At 49.3% G+C, this 24,703-nt stretch overlaps 7 protein-coding genes across 7 annotated transcripts; 3 read left to right on the forward strand and 4 right to left on the reverse strand.

The window, feature by feature from the left end:
* Positions 1-35: 35 nt before the first annotated feature.
* Positions 36-3,639, reverse strand: DEU56DRAFT_855905 (Utp14 protein-domain-containing protein). The gene is made up of 8 exons (XM_041355256.1): positions 3,199-3,639; positions 2,599-3,148; positions 2,313-2,542; positions 2,181-2,258; positions 733-2,124; positions 606-680; positions 274-555; positions 36-215 (listed from the first exon to the last, which is right to left on the reverse strand). The coding sequence occupies exons 1-8, from the start codon at positions 3,616-3,618 to the stop codon at positions 177-179; spliced, it is 3,066 nt and encodes a 1,021-aa protein (XP_041209724.1). The 5' UTR covers positions 3,619-3,639; the 3' UTR covers positions 36-176.
* A 359-nt stretch (positions 3,640-3,998) lies between these two features.
* DEU56DRAFT_797163 (mannose-6-phosphate receptor binding domain-containing protein) lies at positions 3,999-5,621 on the reverse strand. The gene is made up of 7 exons (XM_041352934.1): positions 5,412-5,621; positions 5,208-5,357; positions 5,011-5,150; positions 4,882-4,958; positions 4,764-4,825; positions 4,322-4,704; positions 3,999-4,254 (listed from the first exon to the last, which is right to left on the reverse strand). Exons 1-6 carry the CDS (start codon positions 5,546-5,548, stop codon positions 4,332-4,334), a joined length of 939 nt encoding a protein of 312 aa, XP_041209725.1. The 5' UTR covers positions 5,549-5,621; the 3' UTR covers positions 3,999-4,254; positions 4,322-4,331.
* A 112-nt stretch (positions 5,622-5,733) lies between these two features.
* DEU56DRAFT_941295 (Ndufs2, NADH:ubiquinone oxidoreductase 49 kd subunit) lies at positions 5,734-7,801 on the forward strand (the record flags this gene model as incomplete). Its single annotated transcript, XM_041358915.1, has 14 exons — positions 5,734-5,962; positions 6,019-6,028; positions 6,083-6,161; positions 6,214-6,313; positions 6,362-6,475; positions 6,528-6,919; positions 6,968-7,066; positions 7,124-7,234; positions 7,289-7,377; positions 7,429-7,511; positions 7,549-7,568; positions 7,626-7,664; positions 7,718-7,731; positions 7,786-7,801. The coding sequence occupies 14 exons, from the start codon at positions 5,734-5,736 to the stop codon at positions 7,799-7,801; spliced, it is 1,395 nt and encodes a 464-aa protein (XP_041209726.1).
* Positions 7,802-9,142: 1,341 nt separating this feature from the next.
* DEU56DRAFT_941302 (TPR-like protein) lies at positions 9,143-12,686 on the reverse strand. The gene is made up of 2 exons (XM_041358916.1): positions 12,442-12,686; positions 9,143-12,171 (listed from the first exon to the last, which is right to left on the reverse strand). The coding sequence occupies exons 1-2, from the start codon at positions 12,612-12,614 to the stop codon at positions 9,330-9,332; spliced, it is 3,015 nt and encodes a 1,004-aa protein (XP_041209727.1). The 5' UTR covers positions 12,615-12,686; the 3' UTR covers positions 9,143-9,329.
* A 687-nt stretch (positions 12,687-13,373) lies between these two features.
* DEU56DRAFT_283068 (uncharacterized protein) lies at positions 13,374-15,333 on the reverse strand. The gene is made up of 2 exons (XM_041345465.1): positions 14,951-15,333; positions 13,374-14,875 (listed from the first exon to the last, which is right to left on the reverse strand). The coding sequence occupies exons 1-2, from the start codon at positions 15,191-15,193 to the stop codon at positions 13,592-13,594; spliced, it is 1,527 nt and encodes a 508-aa protein (XP_041209728.1). The 5' UTR covers positions 15,194-15,333; the 3' UTR covers positions 13,374-13,591.
* Positions 15,334-16,041: 708 nt separating this feature from the next.
* Positions 16,042-20,860, forward strand: DEU56DRAFT_283075 (CHAT domain-containing protein). Its single transcript, XM_041345466.1, has 4 exons — positions 16,042-16,126; positions 16,172-16,298; positions 16,352-20,624; positions 20,684-20,860. Exons 2-3 carry the CDS (start codon positions 16,236-16,238, stop codon positions 20,615-20,617), a joined length of 4,329 nt encoding a protein of 1,442 aa, XP_041209729.1. The 5' UTR covers positions 16,042-16,126; positions 16,172-16,235; the 3' UTR covers positions 20,618-20,624; positions 20,684-20,860.
* A 2,611-nt stretch (positions 20,861-23,471) lies between these two features.
* Positions 23,472-24,446, forward strand: DEU56DRAFT_797208 (uncharacterized protein). The gene is made up of 4 exons (XM_041352935.1): positions 23,472-23,809; positions 23,869-23,977; positions 24,031-24,186; positions 24,242-24,446. Exons 1-4 carry the CDS (start codon positions 23,520-23,522, stop codon positions 24,290-24,292), a joined length of 606 nt encoding a protein of 201 aa, XP_041209730.1. The 5' UTR covers positions 23,472-23,519; the 3' UTR covers positions 24,293-24,446.
* Positions 24,447-24,703: the final 257 nt, after the last annotated feature.

Here is a 24,703-nt window from a genome sequence, read left to right on the forward strand (position 1 = left end):
CTGATTCGGACGATAACGACATGATATTAATGTGAGCCCGATCCAGTCACGTGACATTTTGGCAGGGTATTCTAATGCTGCGTGCTACCTATTTCACAGTTCATTACATGTAGGAGTTGACTATGGTTTCTTTGCTAACTGAGAAACTGTATGCAACGATGAACGGCACATCGCCATCAAGATGGTTTTACTAGGGGTTCGATGATAGTACCCATCTAAAAGAACAAGACATAAGCAGCACATCCGAATAAGAACTGCGTCAAGACGACTCGCCTTCTTGACAACACGAGGTAGAGTTCCCCTCTGGAACCCCACTCTAGTATTCCACTCTGCACCTATAGGTATGTCCATGCTGCGGGCGTACTGAGCATGACTGGTATATGGGTACGGCAATTCCTTGACAAGGTACTTGGCCGCTTTTTTGTCCCGCCTCTCAGAGATGATGACATGCGCTTTTTTGTAATCGGCTCGAGATGAAGGATCGACGCCAGCGATTTTTTTGATCAGATTGGGTCTTGGTGGAAGTTTCTTGGTACCAGTACCTCCCCAAGAGCCCTGTAATGCGTGTTGAGTCTCATAAATAAATAAAAAGCGGTTCAGCTTACCCAACCAGGGAGAGTTGTATCAACTTCTCGTGGCGCGTCTGCTTCGATTTCTACCTGTTTCAGGTCCTCAAATGTCTAGGACATATCAATATCCTGCATGAACCCAACCGAAGGACAGCTTGCGTACCTGGACGACATTATCACCAGCAAAAGCAAGGGAGACTAATTCTCGTTGCTTGAATGCTGTTACACCTTTGCCTTTGCCCCCCTGGCGTCTCCTCTCCAGAGTACGCTCCTGTTCGTCCACTTCGCTATGTCCATCAGACTCATCAGCATCATCAGGTGATAGCTGCGCAATGACACCGCCGTTCTTCGGTTTCTCCTTTCCTTTTCCTTTGGGCGCACGCTTGGTATTTACGATAGCCGGCGCAGATGTTGGCTCAGTCAGAACATTGCTAGTATCGATCTCCAGCACCGCGTCATCCCGAATACGTTCTTGCTCTTCCCCTCCTTTGGCAGTTCGTTTCTTGAGCTTGTTGGTGGACTTCGCGAGGGCGTCAGAGCCTTTTTGCACAAGGACTTCGCTTCTCTTGCGGGATGGGCCCGAAGATGATGATGCGACGAGCCAAGGATTGATTTCCTGCACAGGGGTAGAGACTCTTGGACTAGAAATTGCGTTCGAACTGTTGCGATCGTCTTGCACCAGGTCGGCGGATTGAAGGGTAACGCTAGAAGTCTCCGATGCGTGCGAGCCGGCTGGTTTTGCATGAGCACTCGTACCAGGATGATACGTCACGCGCCCGCCCACGCGCTGGACTAACGGGCCCTCTGTCACTGTTCCGTCACCGGAAGCGTCGTCATCACTTCCTTGCTCCACCCCACCCATCTCTTTCAAAAAGTCATCCGCTGCTGCGTCTGCTTCAAGTATTTGCCTTGCCGCGGCATCGCGCATGAACTTCATGTTGAAGACACTCTTGCTTTTGACGTCTGCAGACGTAGCGTCTTCGGAGGCATTGAGCATAGCAAGCTCTTCAAATGCACCTCGCTTGATGGTTTCCACGTCTTGTTCTTCGTCATCGCTTTCGCTGTCCTCGGACTCGTCGCCACTCATCTCGCCCTGTATGCGACGGCGAAGCTTTTCTCCACGCTCCAACATCTCTCCGATGGCCTGCCGCTGATCCACATCAAGCCCTTCGCGTCCCTGCATGGCTTTGGCCCACTTCCCAGTGGTCTTATGTCTTAAAGTTGCTCTTTCCCTTGCTCTCTCCACCTCAGCCTTCAGCCGCGCTCCTGCATCCTCAACGTCCTCATCCTCATCTCCCTCTTCACCACCCAGCCGCTCCCTCTGTTTCTTTCGAATGCGTCGATACGCTTTGCTCTTGATTTTGGCTATTCGCTTCGCCTTCCTGTCAGCACGGAATGCAAGTTCACGCATCATGCGCAGTTCTGCGCGTCTCGCCGCGACCTCTTCGACTGATAAATGGGCCATCTTCAGAGCTTCGGTTCCAGCGATATCCTGATCACGGAGTTGAGCGGATTTTAGGAGGTTGTCCACAGCCGACTCGAGTTCATTCGAAGGCTGATAAGGATGTACTATTCAATGATGTGGATTGAACGATCATGAGTTAGACTTACCTTGAATTTTGCTGCGAGTTCCAAGTTGGAGACACGACCTTCTGGCTGTGCTTGCAACGGAAAGCTCAAATGCTCTGCCTACAATCGCGAGTTAGTAACTAGATAGATGCGATGGACTGGATAAATCAGTACCTGCTTGATATGCTTCATCGTAGCACTCCACTTGTCCACTTCTTCTTTGGTTTGCTCATACGCGGCTTCGCGATCAAGACGTTCTTGAGCTCGCTGAGGAAGCGGTGCCGATAGGGTTTTGGTTTTGCTTGAGGTGGAAGTGAGAGCCTTCGTAGACTTTTTGAGCGCAGTGAGAGCGCTTGAAGAAGCAAGCGGAGCAAGGAGGTCATCTAGTTTAAGTGCTCTAGAGCCTGCGCATGTCCAAATTTTAATACAAAATTGCAGATGAACTTGAGTTGGGACTCACCACCAGCAGAAACGCCAAACTCTCCCTCCGCCCCAGCCTCAGTGCGCTCCTGCATCAAGCGACGTTTTTTCAGAACGGATTGTGTGGCTGAGATATCATTTGATTTGCGTTTTTTGTCTTCTGCCGGATCCAGTTTTGAAAGGAAGCTTTCCAGTTCTGCGAGAGCTTCAGGGGAAGCTTCATCCTCTGATGCTGAGATGGCGTCTTCTTCCTCGTCCTGATCATCCTGCTCATCTTCCGACATCTTATCATCCTCCAACTCGCTGGCCTCATCGGATACATCTGATACGGGAGCTTTCGTCTTCTCCGCAGCCTGTTTTGCCGGTGCGTCGTCCTCGGCGTCTGCTTTTCCATCAAAAACTTCCAGGACGTCGAAGAAAGTATCGGCATCTCCATCTTCCATCTCTTCGTCTTCATCTTCGTCGAGTATGTCCGCAGAAACTGCATCAGAGACGGCGTCATCTGAATCTTCATTCAAATCAACCTCGGGAAGGCTTTGAGGTAGTTTCCTAGCATTCTTCTTCGATGAAATGCCAGCAGTTTTACTGCGCTATCTGTAAATGAGCGATGAACCCACTCCTAGAGACAAACGCCACACACCTTACTAGAGAAATCAAACCCAGCATATTTTTCTTCGTCGCTCTCCTCAAACGCATCGTCACTGTCAATTTCCTCATCGTCCCCACTGTCTACTCGCTCATCATCTGCATTTTCTCCTAGTAATCTGGCTCGTAGACCTTCTCTCCCCTCCTGACCCATGCCTCCAAGATCGACACCATCGTCCGATGCATAGTTATGGCGGTCAGTGGCCTCTTCTCGGTCAAGTTCTAAGCCGATCTTTGCTCGCCTGACTTTTGAAGGTGCATATTCGTAAACGTCGTCGAATGCTACAGCTGCCTTGCCCGATGACTTTTGTGAATGCCGTTTAGCATATCCTGCTGCATTAGATTTTTTCAACGAAGTTCTGAGTTTGGACGTTCCAGGCTTTGATATTCTGGATGATTTGACCCTCGCAGACATTTTTGTCTGGTGGTGATGAGCAGACAGGAATAGGATCCGACAGTTCCCATTCAGGAAGGTGTTTCTGTTTTTAGAAGGTAGTGTTCAGTGTACCATATCTCCAGCTCGAAACTGCCTCTGGCGAACTGGGTCATTTCTTATAGTTGCAAGTCATCATAGTGGTTGAACTTCACAAATAATAAGCCAATATCCATGTCGTCGGACCACTTTACAGAGACAACCCATCAAATGTCATACCGGGTACGATCACGCACAAACTCGGACACATCAGTTCGTCTTATCCCGTACTACATCGGGTAAGTCGAGTGTCAGCGGCGGTGGCTGGCGTCAAGGAGAGTTTGTTAAATTCCTCACTTGACGAAATGGGACACAATGGATCAGGGGGCATGGGTATCTATCAGACGCTCTTGTCACAATTGCTCAAAAGAGATACTTGGCTCGAGATGCTCAATGAGCTCAGTTGACGATCTTGGCAGCAACAGTTTAAGTTATTGGGGAATCGACTGCAAACACCAATCATCTCTGGACAGCAATTCATATGTTTTCCAGGCATAGAAAACCAGGATTGTGGGTTCGCTTAAGCGTAATTGTAGTCTTTATCACAATTTGCCTCAAGGTGCGAGATGCGGAGCACTGCTGAATAGGGAATATGTCTCAGGCATAATCATCGATATGTTCCGTAAAAATACAGCGTGTAACGTACACATGTCCAGTTATGATCGCACAGATCCCAAATCATCCGCACCATGCGACCTATCCACCGCATCGTTTCTCCATACATTGGTATCTTGTAGTTCCCGATCATGGTCATCTTCAAGGGGATCAGCGACCATCATAGCCTGCTCCTCATCCCTTGACGACCAGTGGTGAGATGTGGGGTTAAGATCTCTGGTCAACCTTGCCCATCTATCACCGCTCGAGCGAACGTTGTCCACTGTGGACCGGAAGAGCTCCATGCAAAAGTCCACGAGTTCAAGGAGGTGTGCTTTGGAAGGCCGAGCCAATTGATCAAAGCCACGTTTTCTCAGGACAAACCGGTTGTATAGTGTGCTTGAAACAATCAAGAGCATAAGAAGGATCATCATGCTGGAAAAAAATAAATTAGCCCATCTGTAAATATCGTCATCAACATCAACATCACGTACGTTATCACTAAGGACACAATTATTCCTGAGATAAGGCCCCTTTCGCCTGTGGGACAAGCAAACTACACAATAGGAAGCTGTCAATCAAAGAAAGATTGAGGTGTATATAGATGCGCACATGCGTTTGCCACTCCACCGTGTATTGGCAGGCTTGATTGTCGTCTTCCGGAAACTGGGATATTACCACCGGTTTTCCTGGATGAAACATCAATCGTCGCGTCCCTCATTGAGCAATATCACACCTCACCGGCTCCATAGACCGATGCGTCGCAAAGAAATCTGATGGATGAGCTCCCGTATATGTTGTCTTCCTCAGGGCAGGGTGAACCATTGGAAAGATGTAACATTAGCCCTTTTTCCCTCATTTCCAGAGTTGTATTTACAAGCCTAAACGACTCCTATTGATCAACTGTTGAGATGGAGTTAGAAATGAATACCACATACCCTACGGCAAAGTCGTGGTGGTCTTTCCGCACGATACCGGCGACGTCAACATTGTCAGGAACGCCCATGCTCCAGGGATCGGTGGTCATGCGTCGACAGACATTCAGGTAGAAAGAGTGTCCGCCTGGAGTCTTGAACTCGTAGTCTTGACTGTCAGAGCAGGCTTAAACACATGTAACGTAGTTATTATACCTGGCGGCATACCTAGCCTTTAACGGATTTAGGTCGTAGTATTTGCCTTCATGATGCAAAGTGCACGGCTTTTCATCTGCAAGCGCGATAAGACCGAATCCAAGGAATATAACCCACAGCAGAGCACTCAGCCTATTGGCGTAAAGCATGGTGCAGCAGCGCTCAGCACTAGACCTGTGCTTGCTACTCCGGTGCGGGGTACGTGTGAATATTGTGACAACGACCCCTTGTATGGGGGTTGTCCCATTCTGTTCACCGCATCAGCCGATTTACGCCGCGTTTCGTTGACGAACCTACCTCATCACAATCTCCTTCGTCCCCATCGACGACGGCCATGGCCAGTACACTATTGCGGCGGCAGCTTGCGCTGCCGAAGCGCTCCCTTTTGCGCTCATTTTCCTCCTCGGTCGCCCGTCGCCAGCCAGAGGTCGTGCAACCCGGTACCAATGGAGGAAACAATTTGTATGAGACTCATACTGTAGAAGACTTGCATGGTTTGAGCGCGGCGGATATTTTGAAAGAGACAGGGACCAGAGCTGACGCGAAGTTTCGGCACTTCACTGGTAAGCATTTCTTCTGAACATTGTCTTGACTGAGTCGAATAAATCCGCTCGATCAGTGAACTTCGGGTAAGCGTCGTTCATGATATTCTCAGTTTGTGCAAATTTTGATTGAATCCTTAGTCCTCAACATCCTGCTGCTCATGGGGTGCTGCGAATGATCTTGGAATTGAACGGAGAGGAGATTCTTCGCGCTGATCCAGTATGCAGTTCAGTTGCAGGTAACTGAACAAAGTTGCTGATTTTAACTCCAGCATGTCGGCCTCCTCCACCGTGGAACGGAAAAGTTGATTGAGTACAAGACATATGTCCAAGCTCTTCCCTACTTCGATCGGCTCGACTACGTTTCCATGAGTGAGTGAAGTTTACGACGAAAGGTCTGCCCAAATGACCTCGTTCTAGTGACCAATGAACTTTGTTACTCGCTCGCGGTCGAAAAGTTACTTAACATCGAGGTTCCCGAACGTGCAAAGTGGATTCGTACCATGTTTGGCGAAATCACGCGTATCCTTAGTCGTATGTCACATACGGAATGCTCCATGGACTTTACGCTCAAATGTGGTTTTAGACTTGATGGCTGTCTTGTCCCATGCCATGGATGTCGGTGCTCTCACCCCCTTCTTGTGGGGCTTCGAAGAGCGCGAAAAGCTCATGGAGTTCTACGAGCGCGTTTCTGGTGCTCGACTCCACGCCGCCTACGTCCGTCCTGGTGGTGTCGCCTTTGACCTCCCGCATGGTCTCCTAGAGGATATACACATATGGGCGACCCAGTTCTCTTCTCGTGTCGATGAAATTGAGGAAGTCGTGACTGGCAACAGAATATGGAAGCAGCGAACTGTAGGGATTGGTGTGGTGACTGCTAAGGAAGCTCTGGATTATGGTTTCACGGGTGTTATGCTGCGAGGTAGTGGTATCCCCTGGGATTTGAGAAGAGTGCAGCCTTACGACAAATATGATGAGGTATGATTTTTGTGTTTTACAGACATGTTTGCTTAGCATGTGTCACAGGTTGAGTTTGATATCCCGGTTGGAAAGAATGGCGATTGTTACGACCGGTACCTTTGCAGAGTCCAGGAGTTCCGCGAGTCACTGCGTATCATCCACCAGGTTCGTGGTGTTCAACCAAATGATCATCATCCTTCACTTAGCCATTCGCATCTTCAGTGTTTGAACAAAATGCCGACAGGCGTCATCAAGATAGACGATAACAAACTGGCCCCGCCACCCCGTGCTTCGATGAAGGAAAGCATGGAGGCACTCATTCATCACTTCAAGGTATCCTCTTTCCCGCAACTCCACCCGACTGCTACTCATTTCGCGTTCTCATAGCTTTTCAGCGAAGGCTATTCAGTACCTCCAGGTGAGACTTACAGCGCCATTGAGGCTCCTAAGGGAGAGATGGCTGTCTACCTGGTCTCGTACGTGACTTTTTAAGTCTCCATAAACATCGCTGATCAGCTGATATTCAGGGATGGTACCAATCGCCCATACCGATGCAAAATTCGTGCTCCTGGCTTTGCCCACCTTGCAGGTTCAGACTTCATGATGAGACGTACGTTGTTATCACCTTATTTGAGACGTTTACTGAGATATGACTTGTCTTCTAGATGTAAGATCGAGAAATTGCGTCCTACCATTGAAGCACTGACTGTTCCTCTTTTTATAGCACATGCTTGCTGACGCTGTCGCCATCATCGGTACTATGGTATGTACCCTGCAGTCTTATTGTTCCTGTCGCTCATCACTGTCTTCGAACAGGATCTTGTGTTTGGGTGCGTTGCTGATATTTCGTTCTACATGAAGTACACTAACGCATATACATTTAGTGAGGTGGACCGATAGACACTGCCTTCCAATGTATATCATGGTTCTTCTAATATACTGTGATGCCATGCGCCTATACTGAGGTCTACCTCGTGGTTATGGAAATGAGCATGTCCTCGGGTTCTTCGTGATAATCAATCGGAGCAAACCACTCTGGAGGAACCGAGCCACCCTTGGGATTCTTGCTTGTCAGAGTGTAGAGAGGTGTCTAATCTCGAATGGGCTCGAATGCTCGCGTCAATGCGACATCCTCTTGTCATTTCGATCGGGCAACGCTTCTGGCCAGTGTTCCTCCGCAGACTGGGCTATCCATTCAGGAGCGACTGCACATCTGTAGTACTGCACATAAGCCTGCTGGCTTGTCGGACGAAATGCCAGCCGTCTCCTTCTCGTCGTCCAGATACGTCTGCGCCGCGTAAGTAAGTAAGCGCAACGAGCTTGGGTGTGCAAGGCCTGGACCCTGAGAGCACGATGCTGTCATATCACATGTACATCAACTTGATCCTTCCGCTTTCTCATCACCATGCTACTCGTGGTATCTGCTTCTCTCCCGAAACAAACCATAATCCCACCAATACTAATGTCACAGAACACTGAAGAATTTATCATACCACTATTCTGCAGAAGCTTCCGGCCGACGCTCGCAGACCTGCTGACTATCGAGTCCTCAGCGAATGTCTATCACTATCTGATAGTTGGAACGCTGATAATCACGTTCGCTGTCACCCGACATATTTACTACTATACAACTTTAATCATATGTGGTGAGTATACCAGACATGACTGTCTGACTTTCACTATAGTTTGGTGAGGGCGGTGGAACACCTGAGCAGAGCTATCTCGTGCTTCTGCGCACTAGTACTGTTCTAACTCCTGTGGGTTTGTGGCGATCATTCATTTCGTGGGTGGCAGCTACTCATGGTATCATAAACACAGGACTAGACACTTCAAGACTACGCTTAATATTCTCCTTTTCATTACCCTGAGATGATCGAAGATTCCCAACGAACTTTGACATCCATATCATCATAGAAGTAGGAAGCTCACTCTGCAAGTCTCACGCCCATGAATGAATCTATAGGTAATTCGATGTCCTGCGAGTCGCTTCTGTCCCATTGACCTCGGCGCTGCACACCGTAGCGAGGCCAAGTTGCAGGAGAGACAAGCAACCCTTGTGAATAATGGTAAAACTCAGGCTACAGTTGACACTGCATGATCCTCTTCTATGCAGGCTTGTCCAACGATTTCTACCACATGTACTAAGGACGAAGCGTTTGATCCCGCGGAACCAATTCGCGTCGACTCCATGTGCGCGCTCCACTCGAGCCCCTTTGAAGTTCTACTCTGACTCAGGCTTGTATATTGTATGTTTGACAAAGCAATATATAATCATTCAATGGATCGGTGCTTGCAGTACTAGTACACAACGGAAAAAAACAGAGTATCTTGCAGACATGATTTGAATAACTGGGATCTAGGTGGGACAACAGGGTAATGAAAGCAATCAGGATAACATAGAATACAATAGCATGACGAATCAATCAGACTAGATACCTATATGAACAAACGCGATCTGTTGTTCTAGTGGAATCTTCTTGCGCAACGATTTCACAGCCTTGTGCAACGCTACCGCAGCCCGTGTGCAGTCCAATCTCCCTGAGCCATCGACCAGGTTGCGGTAAAAAACGGACACAACCTGTCGTGCAACCTCATCGTCGACAGACCACATGGAACCTATCACGCTGCGAAATCCAGAGAATTGCATCACCGCAGCGAGATGTATCGCCTCATTGGAACTCTTCTCATGGCCCACGGTAGTGTGGCAAGCCGATAAGAATGCAAACTCCAGGTTCTGCCAGTTGGACCGGATGATATCCTTGATCATCAACGGCCCATCACGCATTGCGAAGGAAGAGTCGAACGATTGCGTCCGATGTGGCATTCCATGGCAAGCTAGGTGGAGCCACTGATTATGATTTAGTGCATCAAGTGCACCCTGGATTGTTGCGTCGTTATCCTCGAGTGACGTGAAGGAGACGACGGGCCCGAGACGCCGAGCGACGATGGCTAACTCGGGAGCGACATGACGGAGTTCCTTCCCTCTGTCCGGATTCGCTTGACCGATAGCAACAAAATGTTGTGTGGACACCTCTTGAGAAACTCGCTGTCTCGCCCGAATGAGTGTTGCCAAAGTGGGGGTGTAAGAGGAGATATAAATGTGAGATAAGTTGTTTTTGTTCTTCTCGTACGATCCTGCTGCATGTAGAGGAAGAAGCGTGAACTCAGCAGTGGGGCACCACCAGATACGCGAGCCATGGTGAATGTTAGACGCCCTAAGAGCTCGGACCACGGGATCAACAACGCAATCCCAAAGCTTGCGGAGGATGCTGACAAGTTTGTTTTGACGATCAGAAGAACCAAATTGCTCTGCGAGGGACTGAAATTCCGAAGACAACTCGGAGACTTCAGTGTGCGGGATATCGAGTGGAACGTGGACAGGATCTTGTGCACTGAAGACGATCAAGGCGTCACAGCCATATTGGCTTGCATTGACGATGATGACAGGGCCTTCTTCAGCAGCCTTTTGTAGGTTGGAGAAAAGGGGAGGCAGGAGAAACCGAGAAAAGCCAGGCAGCATGCGGATGCGGGAGACGACATCATTCCATTGCATGGTCAGTTGTCGGATTTGTGGGGACCGCTCTTCAGTAGACAGATCAAGTGCCTTACGAAGGCCAAAGCTCAGCTGCTTGAACTCATTCTCCAAGGCTGCGCCGGTGTCACCGGACAGGGAAAGTTCATCGAGCGGTGAGCGTAAGCATGTGAACTGGGTCCAGAATACGGCACGGCCTTGCTCCACCAGTTCCATAGCAGTTGTCAGTGCACCATGACGAACACTGCACGAGAAAGCGTCCATGGCAAGTGAAGCTGTGGCTATCCTGACGACATCAAATAGATGTGGAGAAGACGGCAACATAGTAAAATGCTGATCTAGAAATTTCAACGCAGTTTGATAGGCAAGTAATGCAGAGTCATGGTTCGTCTCTTCGGCAGAGGTGGCCCATGACTTGGCAGCCATAAGATCCCCACGGGAGACTGAATGAGATAGGTAGGAGAGTTGCACATACAGCCTAAATGCATCATCACGGTCAGACGGGACGCCCCGCTGCTCGAACCTATAATGAAGGCCCAGGGCAAGAATATTGAGAGTTATTGATCGATCAGAATGACCGGGGGGATAAAGGAGTAGTGCAGCCCGATGAAGTTCGATGGCCTCATCAAGGTCGGACGGAACGCCCCGCTGCTCGAATCTGTGTTGAAGGCTGATGGCAAGATTGTCGAGAGACGTTGATCGATCAGGATGACCGGGGGGACGAAGGAGTAGTGCAGCCCGATGGAGCTCGATGGCCTCATCAAGGTCAGATGGGACGCCCCGCTGCTCGAATCTAGTTTGAAGGCCGGCGGCAAAATTGAAGAGAGACATTGATCGATTAGGATGACCGGGGAAAAAAAGGAGTAGTGCAGACTGATGGAGCTCTATGGCCTCATCAAGGTCAGACGGGACGCCCCACTGCTTGAATCTGTAACGAATGTTCAGGCCAAGATCGTTGAGAGACGCTGATCGATGAGGATGACCCGGGGGGAAAAGGAGTAGTGCAGCCCGTAGGAGTTCTATGGCCTCATCAAGGTCAGACGCGACGCCCCGCTGCTGAAATCTGGTTTGAAGGCTCAGGGAAAGATTGTTGAGAAACGTTGATCGATCAGAATGACCGGGAGGATGAAGGAGTAGTGCGGCCCGGTCGAGCTCTATGGCCTCATCAAGGTCAGACAGGACGCCCCGCTGCTTAAATCTGTTTTGAAGGCTGTTGGCAAGATTGTTGAGAGACGTTGATCGATCAGGATGACCGGGGGGACGAAGGAGTAGTGCAGCCCGATGGATCTCGATGGCCTCATCAAGGTCAGACGGGACGCCCCGCTGCTCACATCTGTTTTGAAGGCCAACGGCAATATTATTGAGAGTTATTGATCGATTAGAATGACCGGGGGGGCGAAGGAGTAGTACAGCCCGATGGAGCTCGATGTGCTCATCAAGGTCAGACGGGATGCCCCGATGCTTAAATCTGTTTTGAAGGCTGTTGGCAAGATGGTTGAGAGATGCTGATCGATCAGAATGACCGGGGGGACGAAGGAGTAGTGCAGCCCGAAGGAGCTCTATGGCCTCGTCAAGGTCAGATGGGACGCCCCGCTGCTCGAATCTGGTTTGAAGGCCGGCGGCAAGATTGTTGAGAAACGTTGATCGATTAGAATTACCGGGGGGCAAAAGGAGTAGTGCAGCCCGAAGGAGCTCTATGGCCTCATCAAGGTCAGACGGGACGCCCCGCTGCTTGAACCTGTCGTGAATTCTGATGGCAAGATTGTTGAGAGATGCTGATCGCTCAGAATGACCGGGGGGACAAAGGAGTAGTACAGCCCGAAGGAGCTCTATGGCCTCGTCAAGGTCAGACGGGACGCCCCGCTGCTTAAATCTGGTTTGAAGGCCGGCGGCAAGATTGTTGAGAAACGTTGATCGATTAGAATTACCGGGGGGCAAAAGGAGTAGTGCAGCCCGAAGGAACTCTATGGCCTCATCAAGGTCAGACGGGATGCCCCGCTGGTCGAACCTGTCGCGAAGGGTGATGGCAAGATTGTTGAGAGATGCTGATCGCTCAGAATGACCGGGGGGACGAAGGAGTAGTGCAGCCTGATTGAATTCTATGGCCTCATCAAGGTCAGACGAGACGCCTCGCTGCTTAAATCTGTTTTTAAGGCTGATGGCAAGATTGTTGAGAGACATTGATCGATCAGGATGACTGGGGGGACGAAGGAGTAGTGCAGCCCGATGGAGCTCGATGGATTCATCAAGGTCAGACGGGATGCCCCGATGCCGGAATCTGTTTTGAAGGCTTATGGCAAGATTGTAGAGAGACGCTGATCGATCAGGATGACCGGGGGGACAGCTCTGCAAGGCCGCTCGACACTTTTGCACCCTGTCTTCTATGCTATCATGATCAGCTACACGAGGACTGCCATTGGTCAAGAACACAGGGAGGATGAAGCCGAAGAGCGCCGTGGCAATTGGGCGAAGACGACCCTGTGCCTTTCATGAGTATAAAATCTAGGTGGATATGTTTGAATTGCAATACGCACGGACATAGAAATTCGAGCACTGACACCCGGAGAAGAAATGGTATAGTGAGCACTGGACTTGTATATGTAGTAAGAACTAGTAGCAGTGAGGGAGGCCTGAGAGCATCGTGGGGTGAATTCACGAGTCCTTGAGATTGTAGCCGTGTGAACTATATTGCAGGAAAAGGCACGGGAATATCGCAGTGAGATTGACACTAACACCGTTGAGCAGAATATGTTTCTTTGGAGAAATGGGATCTACGACATCGGCAAGACTCGGACGAGCCTGTTCGCGAGCTCGTACATTGTATGATCGAGCATCGCAAAACCTCGCAGTCTTAATGGATCCTTAGGGTCGTGATTCGTGACGAGTATGTCAAATCTAGCCAAGAGTCGAAAACAACATTGCTGCGTTCTAGGGAATGAACCAGAACGTCTAGTCTGAGACTACGAGGAAAGATGCGTTGAACGCTGGTCATATGAGAATTAATGATTCTAAACTAACTGCATCATGAACAAGTTGAAACTAGCCTGCTTACTGAAGCTGTGGCCGTCGTTGGTACTATGACATGGACAGTCGTCATCACGGTCTGGCGGATCAATAATACCATCGCTTTGTTTGCCCCACTTCTGCCTCTTCACTCGTCAGTCACCGTTTTCACCTGTAGACAAGCTAGAAGAAGATTTGAGAGATTTGAGACGCGCGTTGACGTCACCCCACAAGCTCGAGAGGTACGTGTTATGGTGAACGTTAGGGAGCATGAAGAAAATGATGCGAGCGACAACTTCGGAATCCCCTACAGGAGAGGGGTATATGGTCAATTGGTTTAAGGAGGTATGTTGAAATGATTCGGCTGTAGGATCGATAGGATCGATGTCAATGTTCATAGCATCCACTCCTACTCGCAGTGTATGCAAGTCAGGACATAGACGGAGCGCTGCGAATAATCCGCGGAACGTGACTTTAGGTGGACGAGGATGGTGGTCGTACAGACACAAACTGCGAAGGTTTGGCCAACTTGAGAGGGCTTCGCAAAGAATGTCGTTGTCAAGGTAGATGGGGCAATGGACAAAGATCCGGAGGGTTCGCAGCTGCGTGAAACCAAGAAGCTCCCTAGTGACTACTAATGAGTCTCCCGGGTGATCTTCAATTTCTGTATCATCGTCGTAAATGGCGATGTCGTCTGGGTGCTCTTCAATTTCTGTATTATCGTCGGAAATGGCGATGTTTTCCAGGGTATGGCATGCTTTGCACTGAGACAGTGCATGTAAAAGCGGCAGAGCTTCTACCACAGGTAAAACGTGGACAATTAACTCGAATTCTTTTAGCGAGGGGAATTCTGAATGTTGTATGACCGCGGTAACGTCTGCCACTGATGCATAACTGAAACGAAGAGTCGTTACGTTGAGGAAAGTTGCCGAACTGAGATTGTGCATGTCCAACTTGGACGGGGGACCTGGAAAGCTTTCTTGATATATCGATACTGTGAGAAGGGTGGGGACAGTGGAGAGGTGCTTCCATGCTGCTGAGTCGAGCGGTGGACATTGCAGATGTATTAGTCCCGTGCATGAACAGATGGTTTCGGATAGATGTGTAGCCTGTGCCATGGTCCCCATTGTCACGATGTCAAGGTCCTCCAGATTAGCACAACGGGTCCCGATAAACTTCTGAGCCAGATCTGGTTGAACGAGTGCGATGTAACAGTTGCGTAACGTAGGGGATAGAAAAAAGTGCAAGTATCTTGTGAAAACAACCACCCAGGACAATGATTGCAGTTTTGGAAACACGCATGTATCGAAGGGGAATGCATGAAGGAGGTGAAAATCGGCGTCGGATGAAACATTGAAGAAGCGCACACGAGCGGAATGACGGAGAAATTGATTGCGCTCGTGCTCAGATAATGGCTCGATTCCGCGAGACCAGGATTGCTGTGTTGAGATGTTCGGTGAGCCAAAGAACGAGAAAAAGAAACATCGAGCTTGTGTGGACTCATCCGCACTGACCTGAGCACGAGGGTATATCATTGGATGTAACCTTGGTACACAGCCTAGCAGTGGTAGTAACCCACTCATGTTGGACCAAAGAAAATCCATTGCAGGCTCGTAGAAGGTTTTGCATGTCATTGCAAGTGCTGCAAGAGACTGCCGAGACAACAATGTCTCGCGACCATATGATGGTTCCCCGATTTGATTCAAATGCGCAAAGATATCTAGGAGAACTTCGGGGACAAGTAGAGCCTGATTCATCCTAGTAGTGCGTCGAATCGTTGATGGAGTCACGGTTATCAGATGTATTGATCCACCTGGAAAACAGGCCTATCAATGGATGATAAGTTCATTGCAGCCAGCGGCCACTGGCAATTCGGCGTAGTTGTGGTACCTATTAGCTGAGTTTCAAAAACATAGTTCCAAGTGCTGATCGGCGGTAACAACCATGATTGATATCGTACATGGCACAGGTCACAAAACCATCAATTCTTGGCATGCTCCTTCCTGGCAGACGATCTGATGGATTTCGACGTCCATAGCCACGAAATGGTTCCCTCCTTTATAATCCATTAGGACTTTACAAGCGCCGTAGTGCTTTTTGACCTCTCTGAGGATATCTCACTCTCCAGTGTTAGCAGTCTCTATCCATCCATCAGGATTCAGCCTTAGTATGTCAAGCTTCATCCCTTATCTTCTCAATGGTTGCCCTCCACCCTTGGGAGAGGAGCCGAGCCGCCCAGAATGCCCCGAGGACCTGGGAGAGACACACCTCAGTGGAGTACAACAAGTCGTCCTTACTGGTGTGTGATATCTATCTCCGTTCAGCATGTATTGACGATCCCCCTCAAGCCATTCGCGCAACTGATGTCACTCTTGGTCTCCGACGGATCCCCGCTGGCTTCCATGTGGCAATAAAGACTGGCGGTACTGAATGCCAGACAAGTAATAAATCCGTACACGTAGGTCAGGCTGTCGTCGAATGGAACGAGCCCATACTTCTGTAAGTTGTCCTCAACTCCGTCTTTCCCGCAGGCATTGAGAAAAATTCTAGGCCATGCGAACCATATTCTATAGTTCGGGTCAGCGTGTATGCCTCATTTGAATTAAGCCTCATGCTCTCCCATGGAGAAATCCTCCGCACATTCGAGATCTCCGTTGGAGAATTACTGGATCGCAGTGAAAAGTCGCATCGTCAGTAACTTCCGTTGTAATTTTTACTCGACAAACGTTTACGAGTATCATAGCCATCATCTTTAAGCCCAAGCAGGATGAAATCGTATCCTCGTGCACTACGATATTCATGACAGTGGAGCAACGATGTTCTGATAAGAATGCCGCCGCGGTTCTTTGTCCTCATACTACCGTTAGTGATCAGTGCAGCTTGATATTCTGATGCTGAGAACCTGTAATGTGTAGCTTACATCCGACGGTATAGATGCGTTAGTACTAGAGACGGACGCCGGACATCGTCTTCTCGCACGATACCGCAGGACGCAGGACAATGGGGATCTCGACCAATCCATAAAGCACTTTGAATGCGCCTTGGGTCTCTGCCCCATGGAGCATCCCTCCCGCCCTGCAGTACTGTTCAATCTAGCCACCGCGAAGTTTGTTAGTCACCAAGCTAATGGAACATACCTCGACCTCGACATCCCTATCACTCTTTTTGAAGACGCCCTCAAGTTCCGTCCCGCGGGTCATGCGGACAGACCCATCACCCAGCTCCATCTTGCCAATGCTCTGTTGTCTTATTTCGCGAAACGGGGATTAAAAACGGACGCTGATGCGGCTGAAGAGTTACTGAGGGAGGTCCTCCGTGTTTGCCATTCCAATAGCCACGTCTACAGAGCAGCTCTACTTGCAATCGAAACATCCGCTCAGCTGCATCTAGCTAGAAACAGTGGTGCAAATGACGTTGGGCAGGAGCGGCCTGTTGTGCCCACGTTTCCGTTATCGCTGGATCAACTTCCTGCTCTAGTACAGTGGTGTTTGGTGGAAGATGATCCCCGTACTTTAAATGGAGTGATATTCCTTCATTACCATGCACTGCGATACTACAATCTAATGCATGCCTCCCGAGCGCAGTTAATATGTAATCTGGGTGTAATGTTGCGCACTCGCTTCCAACGTCAAGGCAATATCCAAGACCTCAACGAGGCCGTCAAATTTCTCACTCAAGCGCTGGCATTGTGCCCACGCGGTCACCCGGATCGGTCTAAGCCATTGCACGGCCTTGGAATTGTACTCTCCGCCCGCTTCGAGCACCGAGGCAATGTCCAAGACTTAGACGACACCATCACGCTTCGCAGGGAGGTGCTGGCTTTGTGCCCGGTCGGTCACACAGATCGGTCTGTGTCATTAAGCAATCTTGCAGACACACTCTCTATCCTCTTCAAACACCGAGGCAATGCCCAAGACTCAGATGAAGCCATCACGCTTCACAGGGAAGCGTTGGCTTTACGCCCGGTCGGTCACCTAGATCGGGCTAAGTCATTACATGACCTTGCGATGGGACTCTACGTCCGCTTCGAGCACCGAGGCAATGGCCAAGACTTGGATGAGGCTATCACGCTTTACAGGGAATCGCTGGCTTTATGCCCGGTCGGTCACCCAGATCGGTCTAAGCCATTGCATGGCCTTGCATCTACGCTCTCCGCCCGCTTTAAGCACCGAGGCAATAGCCAAGACTTAGATCAAACCATCACGCTACGCAGGGAAGTGCTGGCTTTGTGCCCGGTCGGTCACACAGATCGGTCCGTGTCATTAAGTAGTCTTGCAGATACACTCTCTATCCTCTTCAAACACCGAGGCAATGTTCAAGACTTGGATGAAGCCATCACGCTTCACATGGAAGCGTTGGCTTTACGCCCAGTCGGTCACCCAGATCGGTCGGTGCCATTAAGCGGCATTGCAAATGGACTTTCCACCCGCTTCGAGCACCGAGGCAATGTCCAAGATTTGAATGAGGCTATCCCACTTCACAGGGAAGCGCTGGCTTTGCACCCGGTCGGTCACCCAGATCGGTCCATCTCATTAAATAACCTTGCGAGGGGACTCTGTAGCTGCTTCGATCGCCGAGGCAATGACCAAGACTTGGATGAGGCTATCACGCTTTTCAGGGAAGCGCTGGCCTTATGTCCGGTCGGTCAGCTACGTCGGTCCATCCCATTAGACAACCTTGCATCTACACTCTCCACCCGCTTTGACCACCGAGGCAATGGCCAAGACTTGGATGACGCTATCACGCTTAACATGGAAGCGCTAGCTTTGCGACCAGTTGGTAACCCACTTCGGGTAGGGTCATTAAGTAACTGTGCGAATAGACTCTCCACCCGCTTTCACCTCCGAGGCAATTACAAAGACTTGGATGACGCTATCATGCTTCACAGGGAAGTGCTGGCTTTTTGCCCAGTCGGTCACCCAGATCGGCCCATATCATTACATCGCCTTGCAGATCAACTCTCCACCCGTTGTGACCACCGAGACAATGGCCAAGACTTGGATGAGGCTATCGTACTTTACAGGGAAATGCTGGCTCTGCTCCCGGTCCCCGACCCACGTCGTTCCACGTCATTAAATAACCTTGCAAATCAACTCTCCGCCCGTGTTCATCACCGAGACAATGACGAAGACTTAGACGAGGCTATCGCGCTTCAAATGGAATCGTTGGCTTTACGCCCGGTGGGTCATATAGATCGGTCCACATCATTAGACAACCTTGGAAGTAAACTCGCTTTTCGCTTCCGACGCCGAGGCAATGATAAAGACTTGGATGACGCTATCACGCTTCACAGAGAAGCCCTGGCTTTACGCCCAGTCGGTCACCCACATCGGTCCATATCATTTCATAACCTTGGATTGACACTCGGCCACTCCTTCAAGCACCGACGCAATCAAGAAGACCTCGACGAGTCATTAGAGTCTCTCCAGAGTGCATTGACTCTGTTGAGGCAACATGATCCTTTTAAAGTGATAGTCCATGACTCGCTAGCTCAGGTCTTTCTGTTGTTCCATCAATCAGGACTTGACGGCACTGGCGAACATCTGAATGCTGCCATGCATTATTTCAAAGCAGCAGCAAATATTGTCTCTGGAGGTTTGCCAAGTCGCCTACGAGCAAGTATACGCTGGGTTTGCCATGCTCATGATTACACACATGGCACTGAACTAGAGGCTTATGCAACTTACATGCAACTTCTGGACACTCATATGTCCGTGACAGCTTCAGTCTCATCTCGTCATAATGTCATGAAGGACTTCCCAAGTACGCTTGTCGTGGATGCTGTATCATGTGCTCTTCGTAGTGGTGACGTGTGTCGCGCTGTCGAGTTGTTGGAACAAGGCAGGACTGTCATTTGGACCCAGATGACGCGACTCCGCACGCCTCTTGACAGCCTCCAGGAACGCGGCGATCATGCAGTGGTCCTGATGAAGAAATTTAGAGACCTCAGCTCCCTCCTTGAAACACCTCCTGCGAACCATACAGAACTTGAAGGAACCCCAAGAGTCAATGTAGAAGCAGAAGCAAGTCGGTATACACGTCTATTGGAGGACTGGAATAGAGTTGTAGAAGAGATCCGGAAGATCGAAGGCTTCTCTCGCTTCCTACTTCCCCCATTGTTCTCCGATCTGCAAGATGCAGCTCGTGATGGGCCTATTATCGTGCTCGTTGCAAGCGAGTCGTCTTGCGACGCCATCATTATCCCTCACAAGCAGCCTCCGACTAGCATTCAACTCCCTACTAATTTGGAGAAACTCCCGAAATTGGTGTCCACTTTCCAACAGGCAGTACAAAGAGACGCCGGTCCTAAGAGGACCCAACCAGAGTTGATCAAAGCTTTGAGGGAGTTATGGAACGACGTCGTTCGCCCGGTGGTCGAAAATCTGGGCAGATTTGCACGACCAGGTTCCCGAATATGGTGGTGCCCGACGTCTCTCTTCAATTTCTTGCCGCTGCACGCTGCTGGCGAGTATAGGGGACATGGGCAGTCCCTTTCACAGCTGTATATCTCTTCGTACACGCCATCGCTTACCGCGCTGATCAGGGCTCGCAGAAGTCATGACAAATCCTTGTCAGTGTCTTTTGCTGCCATTGGTCAGAATCACCCAGCCGGTCATTCATTCACTTTGGATTGTGTGGAGCCTGAGCTGGAATTGGTGCGGAGTCTTTTACCCCCTCCCCCTACTGCTTCCTTCACCAAGATAACGAGCATTGATGCGACCAAATCGAGAGCTCTGCGCGTATTGCAAGATAACACTTGGCTCCATTTTGCGTGTCACGGGACACAGAACTATACAGAACCCTTCAAATCGGCCTTTCTCATGCGCGACCAACCGCTTTCACTCCTCGATATCACAGAAACGGATCTGTCTTTGCATGAGTTTGCATTTCTTTCTGCCTGCGAAACTGCAGTCGGTGATTCTAAGACGCCTGACGAAGTGGTACACCTGGCAGCTGGCTTACAATTTGCTGGGGTAAAGAGTGTCGTTGGGACATTATGGAATGTCAACGATGCTACTGTACAGCGCTTAGTCGAGGCGTTCTACAAAAACTTTTGTGGGGATGGCAAAATGAATTCCAAACGAGCTGCCCGAGCGCTGCACCGAGCGGTCCAGTCATTGGCTTGTGACAAGGACATCCCCTTGGACCAGCGCATAGTGTTCATGCATATTGGCATATGATAAATTCGTGCGTCCTCCCACCTTGATTAATGGGTTACTGGGACAATCTGACGATTTCGCGTGTAGCATCTAGCCGTGGTTGCACGCAGCTTGTTGCCAAATAAAATAAAACAAAATACATTTTTTTCAGACTTTGGGACTGTATTTCTCCCGAATTTGTACACCTAATCTCAATTTCTATTTAGTCTGTTGCCTAGAAGCCAAAGGCTGAGTGGATGCGTGCTACTTTGGATGAAGAGCGCATGACTGGAATGAAGGAGGTCAGTTCTGTTTTATTCGTATACTGCGCCTAACATTGTTGACTTTATACTCATTGGGCACAGAATGGCGTACTATACCTGATAGATGGCACTGAGGCCAAACTGATATTGAGAACCATCGCGAGTTGTTCGATATGAAGTCCAATTGTCCGGCGCAAATTTCCGCTATCCTGTCTCACAGGCAGGTCCCTGCGGACCTCGCCCCAGTTCGTCACAAGCAACGCTTCGGTTTAGCATCTATTTGTATCTGTCGAATGATCTGCATACATCCGCGTACTCCAGAAAGCCAAAGGAATATAACATGTGTGAATTATCTTGCATCCCGCCACTGTCATTAAACAAAGCGACACGAGATCATGCCCGCAAGAGTAACCGTGAGTCCATCCAACATTAATAACTGCTACCAGATTTGAATAACCCGCAGGCCCAATCGATTTGATATGAGTATGGGAGACATCATTCACAACGATGCCAACGAAAGAAATGAGATATCTAGACAATGAATGGACATCTAATGGATTCTTCTTGGCAGATGAGAAGAGTTACTTACTCTTTGATATTCCTCTTGATGAGGAGTCGCACCGTCGTCTGGTCATGGTCTCAAAATAAATACTCATTAACAAAATTCCAAACCGTGTGCGTCTACAGCACTGCTCCGTCGCCTGATATGCATTCTCGTTTGCTACACGCGAACACCACGTCCGATCGAACCAAGTAGATGTTCCCTTCGTTGATACAGCACAATTTTCGAAACATCGTAGTTGTGGCCAGATCTCGACGGAAAAGGCCAAGTTGCGGGAAACGGCTTCCACGCCGCGATCTGATCGAGCATAAGTTTCATGGATCTCCTGATGCGAGCTCAAGTTCAAATAGCAGGAAATCAACGATTCTGAATTGCAAAAAATATAATTACAAAAATTTGTCTGTCCCAAAACTACAAGCTCGACGAAAGAAAGCCGCCGACCTCAACTCTGCAGAGACGCATCTGATCCGGCCACCTGTTGGTCTGCTCGACTTCATAACGAAGCCTCGCAGCAAGCGGACTGGACCAACTTCATATTCCACGAACGTAACAGGCCCCCACTGTGAAATACAAACGAGGGCCTTGACTAGTTTGTGGGTTGAAATTCGAGACTGTTGAGGCTGTTGAACGTCGGTCGCTCTGGATGATATGACTGTGATTTAACATCGCGCGCTGGATTTGGCGAAGAAGAACAACAAGCAACTTGAAGCTAGAGCCGAGAGAGTGTATGCAGCGTCAAATCGACTTCAGCCAACCATACCTTAATACGTTGATGGAATAAGAATATTAACGGGGAGTCAACAAAAACGACAGAGACGCCGTCAACGCTGCGCTGTACAGTTGCTGATTAAGCTATCTCACGGCTATTCTCAATTTCAAATTGCCAATTGGTCACCATCTTTGGCAAGTCCTGTGGTTCAAGGCGACCTTATCAGAATCTGCCACATTGTGGGTGAGGACCAGCTGAAACCCCCCTTATGCACGGCTGACGGAAATGAACTATTTCAATATTTTCGAAACAGATTTACCGGTGTTTGGGCGTCCAGGTAGCATATCGATCACGTCGCACTGCAGCTTGGCTCCATGATCGTTGTGTGGTCAACTTAGTACGCGCTTCTAACGTTAACCAAGGATTTCTACGTCACCACCCTGATCGCCGCTGTGCGTAGCGCGGAAGCCATATACTACAAGTACCTGTTACACAAGAGGTAGGCTCTCACGTTTATAGATCCTGCCACCTTTCATGACAAACTGTATGCTTTCCGCGGACACCGCGCCTTCGAAATCTACCGCAAAGTTTCCCGGTGTTGCAATCAAGTTAGCGATAAATACTCTCCTCACAGCCCCAAAGGGGGATTTCATCGCCAACTATCCTTGGGATTCTCCTTGAGATCGCCTACCTGGGCAAGTCGGGTCTTTCCTGACTCGCCTTCCCGTATGCTTGATTGTACGCACTCCCAGACGCCCAAAGTTGTTCATTTGAGGCCCTTCAACCGGCACCCGGACGGACCACCATGTGGGCGAGAGCTCCAACGCTCTGTGAGCGAAAACCCTAGTAAAACCTCCGCATGAAGGACAGTTCCAAGGCTGCTTTAAAAGAATTGACGGCATGATCTCTTCTTGTCCCCCTGGGTCATCGTATAATATGCCGCGAGGGTAGGTGCGTATTTTATTTTATGGCTTATATATTCTTCAAAAAGATTTGACCGTAGGAGTGATCATATCGGATGCGTGATCAATGAAGACTCACCCATCAGGGGTAGAATTTTTGACCTATTCGTTGAAAGAGCGGCGACCTTGACCCCATATGCGTGGGCATAACGAAGAAAAGAACGAATGAGAAGTACCTGTTTTACATCGATGATCACAGTAACGGCGTTCTTGAATGTTCGACACCAAAATTCAGTACTATAGTGTTTGTGAAGAGCTTGGCCCTGGAAGGATGAACAGACCATAGACAAATGAACTTAAGATGATCATAAGATCGTTCTGTTGAACGTCTCTTCAGAATTCAGAATTGAATGCAGAACGGTGTTACATCACATGACCGCGCATACGGCAATTTCCGAACATCCTTGATCCTCTCAGCTCCAGAGCTCCAGTCACCAAGCTCATCACCATGCGTCTCTCGTACCTCCTCACATCCATCTTCCCATTCGCAGTATCCGCTTCTCTCCAGGAGCAAATCATAATTCCACCAATGTCGCAGACCACCAAAGAATCCATCTCATCACCATTCACAAGCTCCCAGCCCACGCTCGCGGACTTGCTCACCATCGAGCCCTTAGCGAGTATATATTACTCGTATGCTCGAGAGACGGAGTTGTCGTCTAGTTTCTTTTCTGAGTCTGTCTGGTATACGATGCTCGTACCGACGAACAAGGCTGTTATGGCGCTGGCTCGGAAACCGTGAGTGTAATAATTGTGTGTATGATGGTACGGACGTGATTGAATGCATGGCTGAGCAGACACCAAGGTCCGGAGCCGGTAGAGCCCAAGATTGAGATCTCAGAACAGGAGCTGGACGAAAGGTCTAAGAGAAATGTTGAGCGATGGGTCTCAGCCCACATAATTCCTGTGAGTTGCTTTGTTGTCGCTTGTCGAAATTTCTCTTATAGCGAGTCATGAAGTCTCGCATCTCCCTGTCCGACGCGCCTGCTTCCTATGAAACGCTGCAAGATGGGAAACTCGTTGCTGTCACACCTGTTCCCAACTCAAAGCCTGACTCACCCGAGTGGATGCGGGTGACTTTAGAGGATGGTGTGCGCATCATAGGGATGAAGAAGGTCGGTCTTATATCGCATGAAGTCTGCTTAATGTTGTTGACTTTATACTCAACAGGCGCAGAACGGCGTGATTTACCTGATAGATGGTACCGTCGTTCCAAACTGATCATAATTTTCATTGTCGCCCGGCATATACTATATCATATTGTAAGACCTCAACTGCGTTGTTGCGAATATACCGGACCAGTCAATCTAAAATTCTAAAGAGTCCAATAACTGGACAGCGACTGATAACATTGTTGACAGCGGTAACGACAAAGTGATGCTACAAACGAAGGTGGGTGTAGACAATTACAGATGCGATGATGCGTTTGGATTGGTAAAAGTAAAAGAACAGGTTGTTACAATAGAACTGAGCTTCTGTTCGATGGATCATGCGAGGAATTCTAGCTTGGCTTGACATAAGGACGGAAATTTGATTAATTAGCGCACATTATCCGCGTCCCCATTCCGTGCTGAGAGCAGCAGCGAGCGGAAAAACAGGATGCTTGACAACGGAAGTTGATGTGCACGGTAT

Source organism: Suillus clintonianus (assembly GCF_016758775.1).
Source record: "Suillus clintonianus strain FC179 chromosome Unknown DEU56scaffold_26, whole genome shotgun sequence".
NCBI classification, from domain to species: domain Eukaryota; kingdom Fungi; phylum Basidiomycota; class Agaricomycetes; order Boletales; family Suillaceae; genus Suillus; species Suillus clintonianus.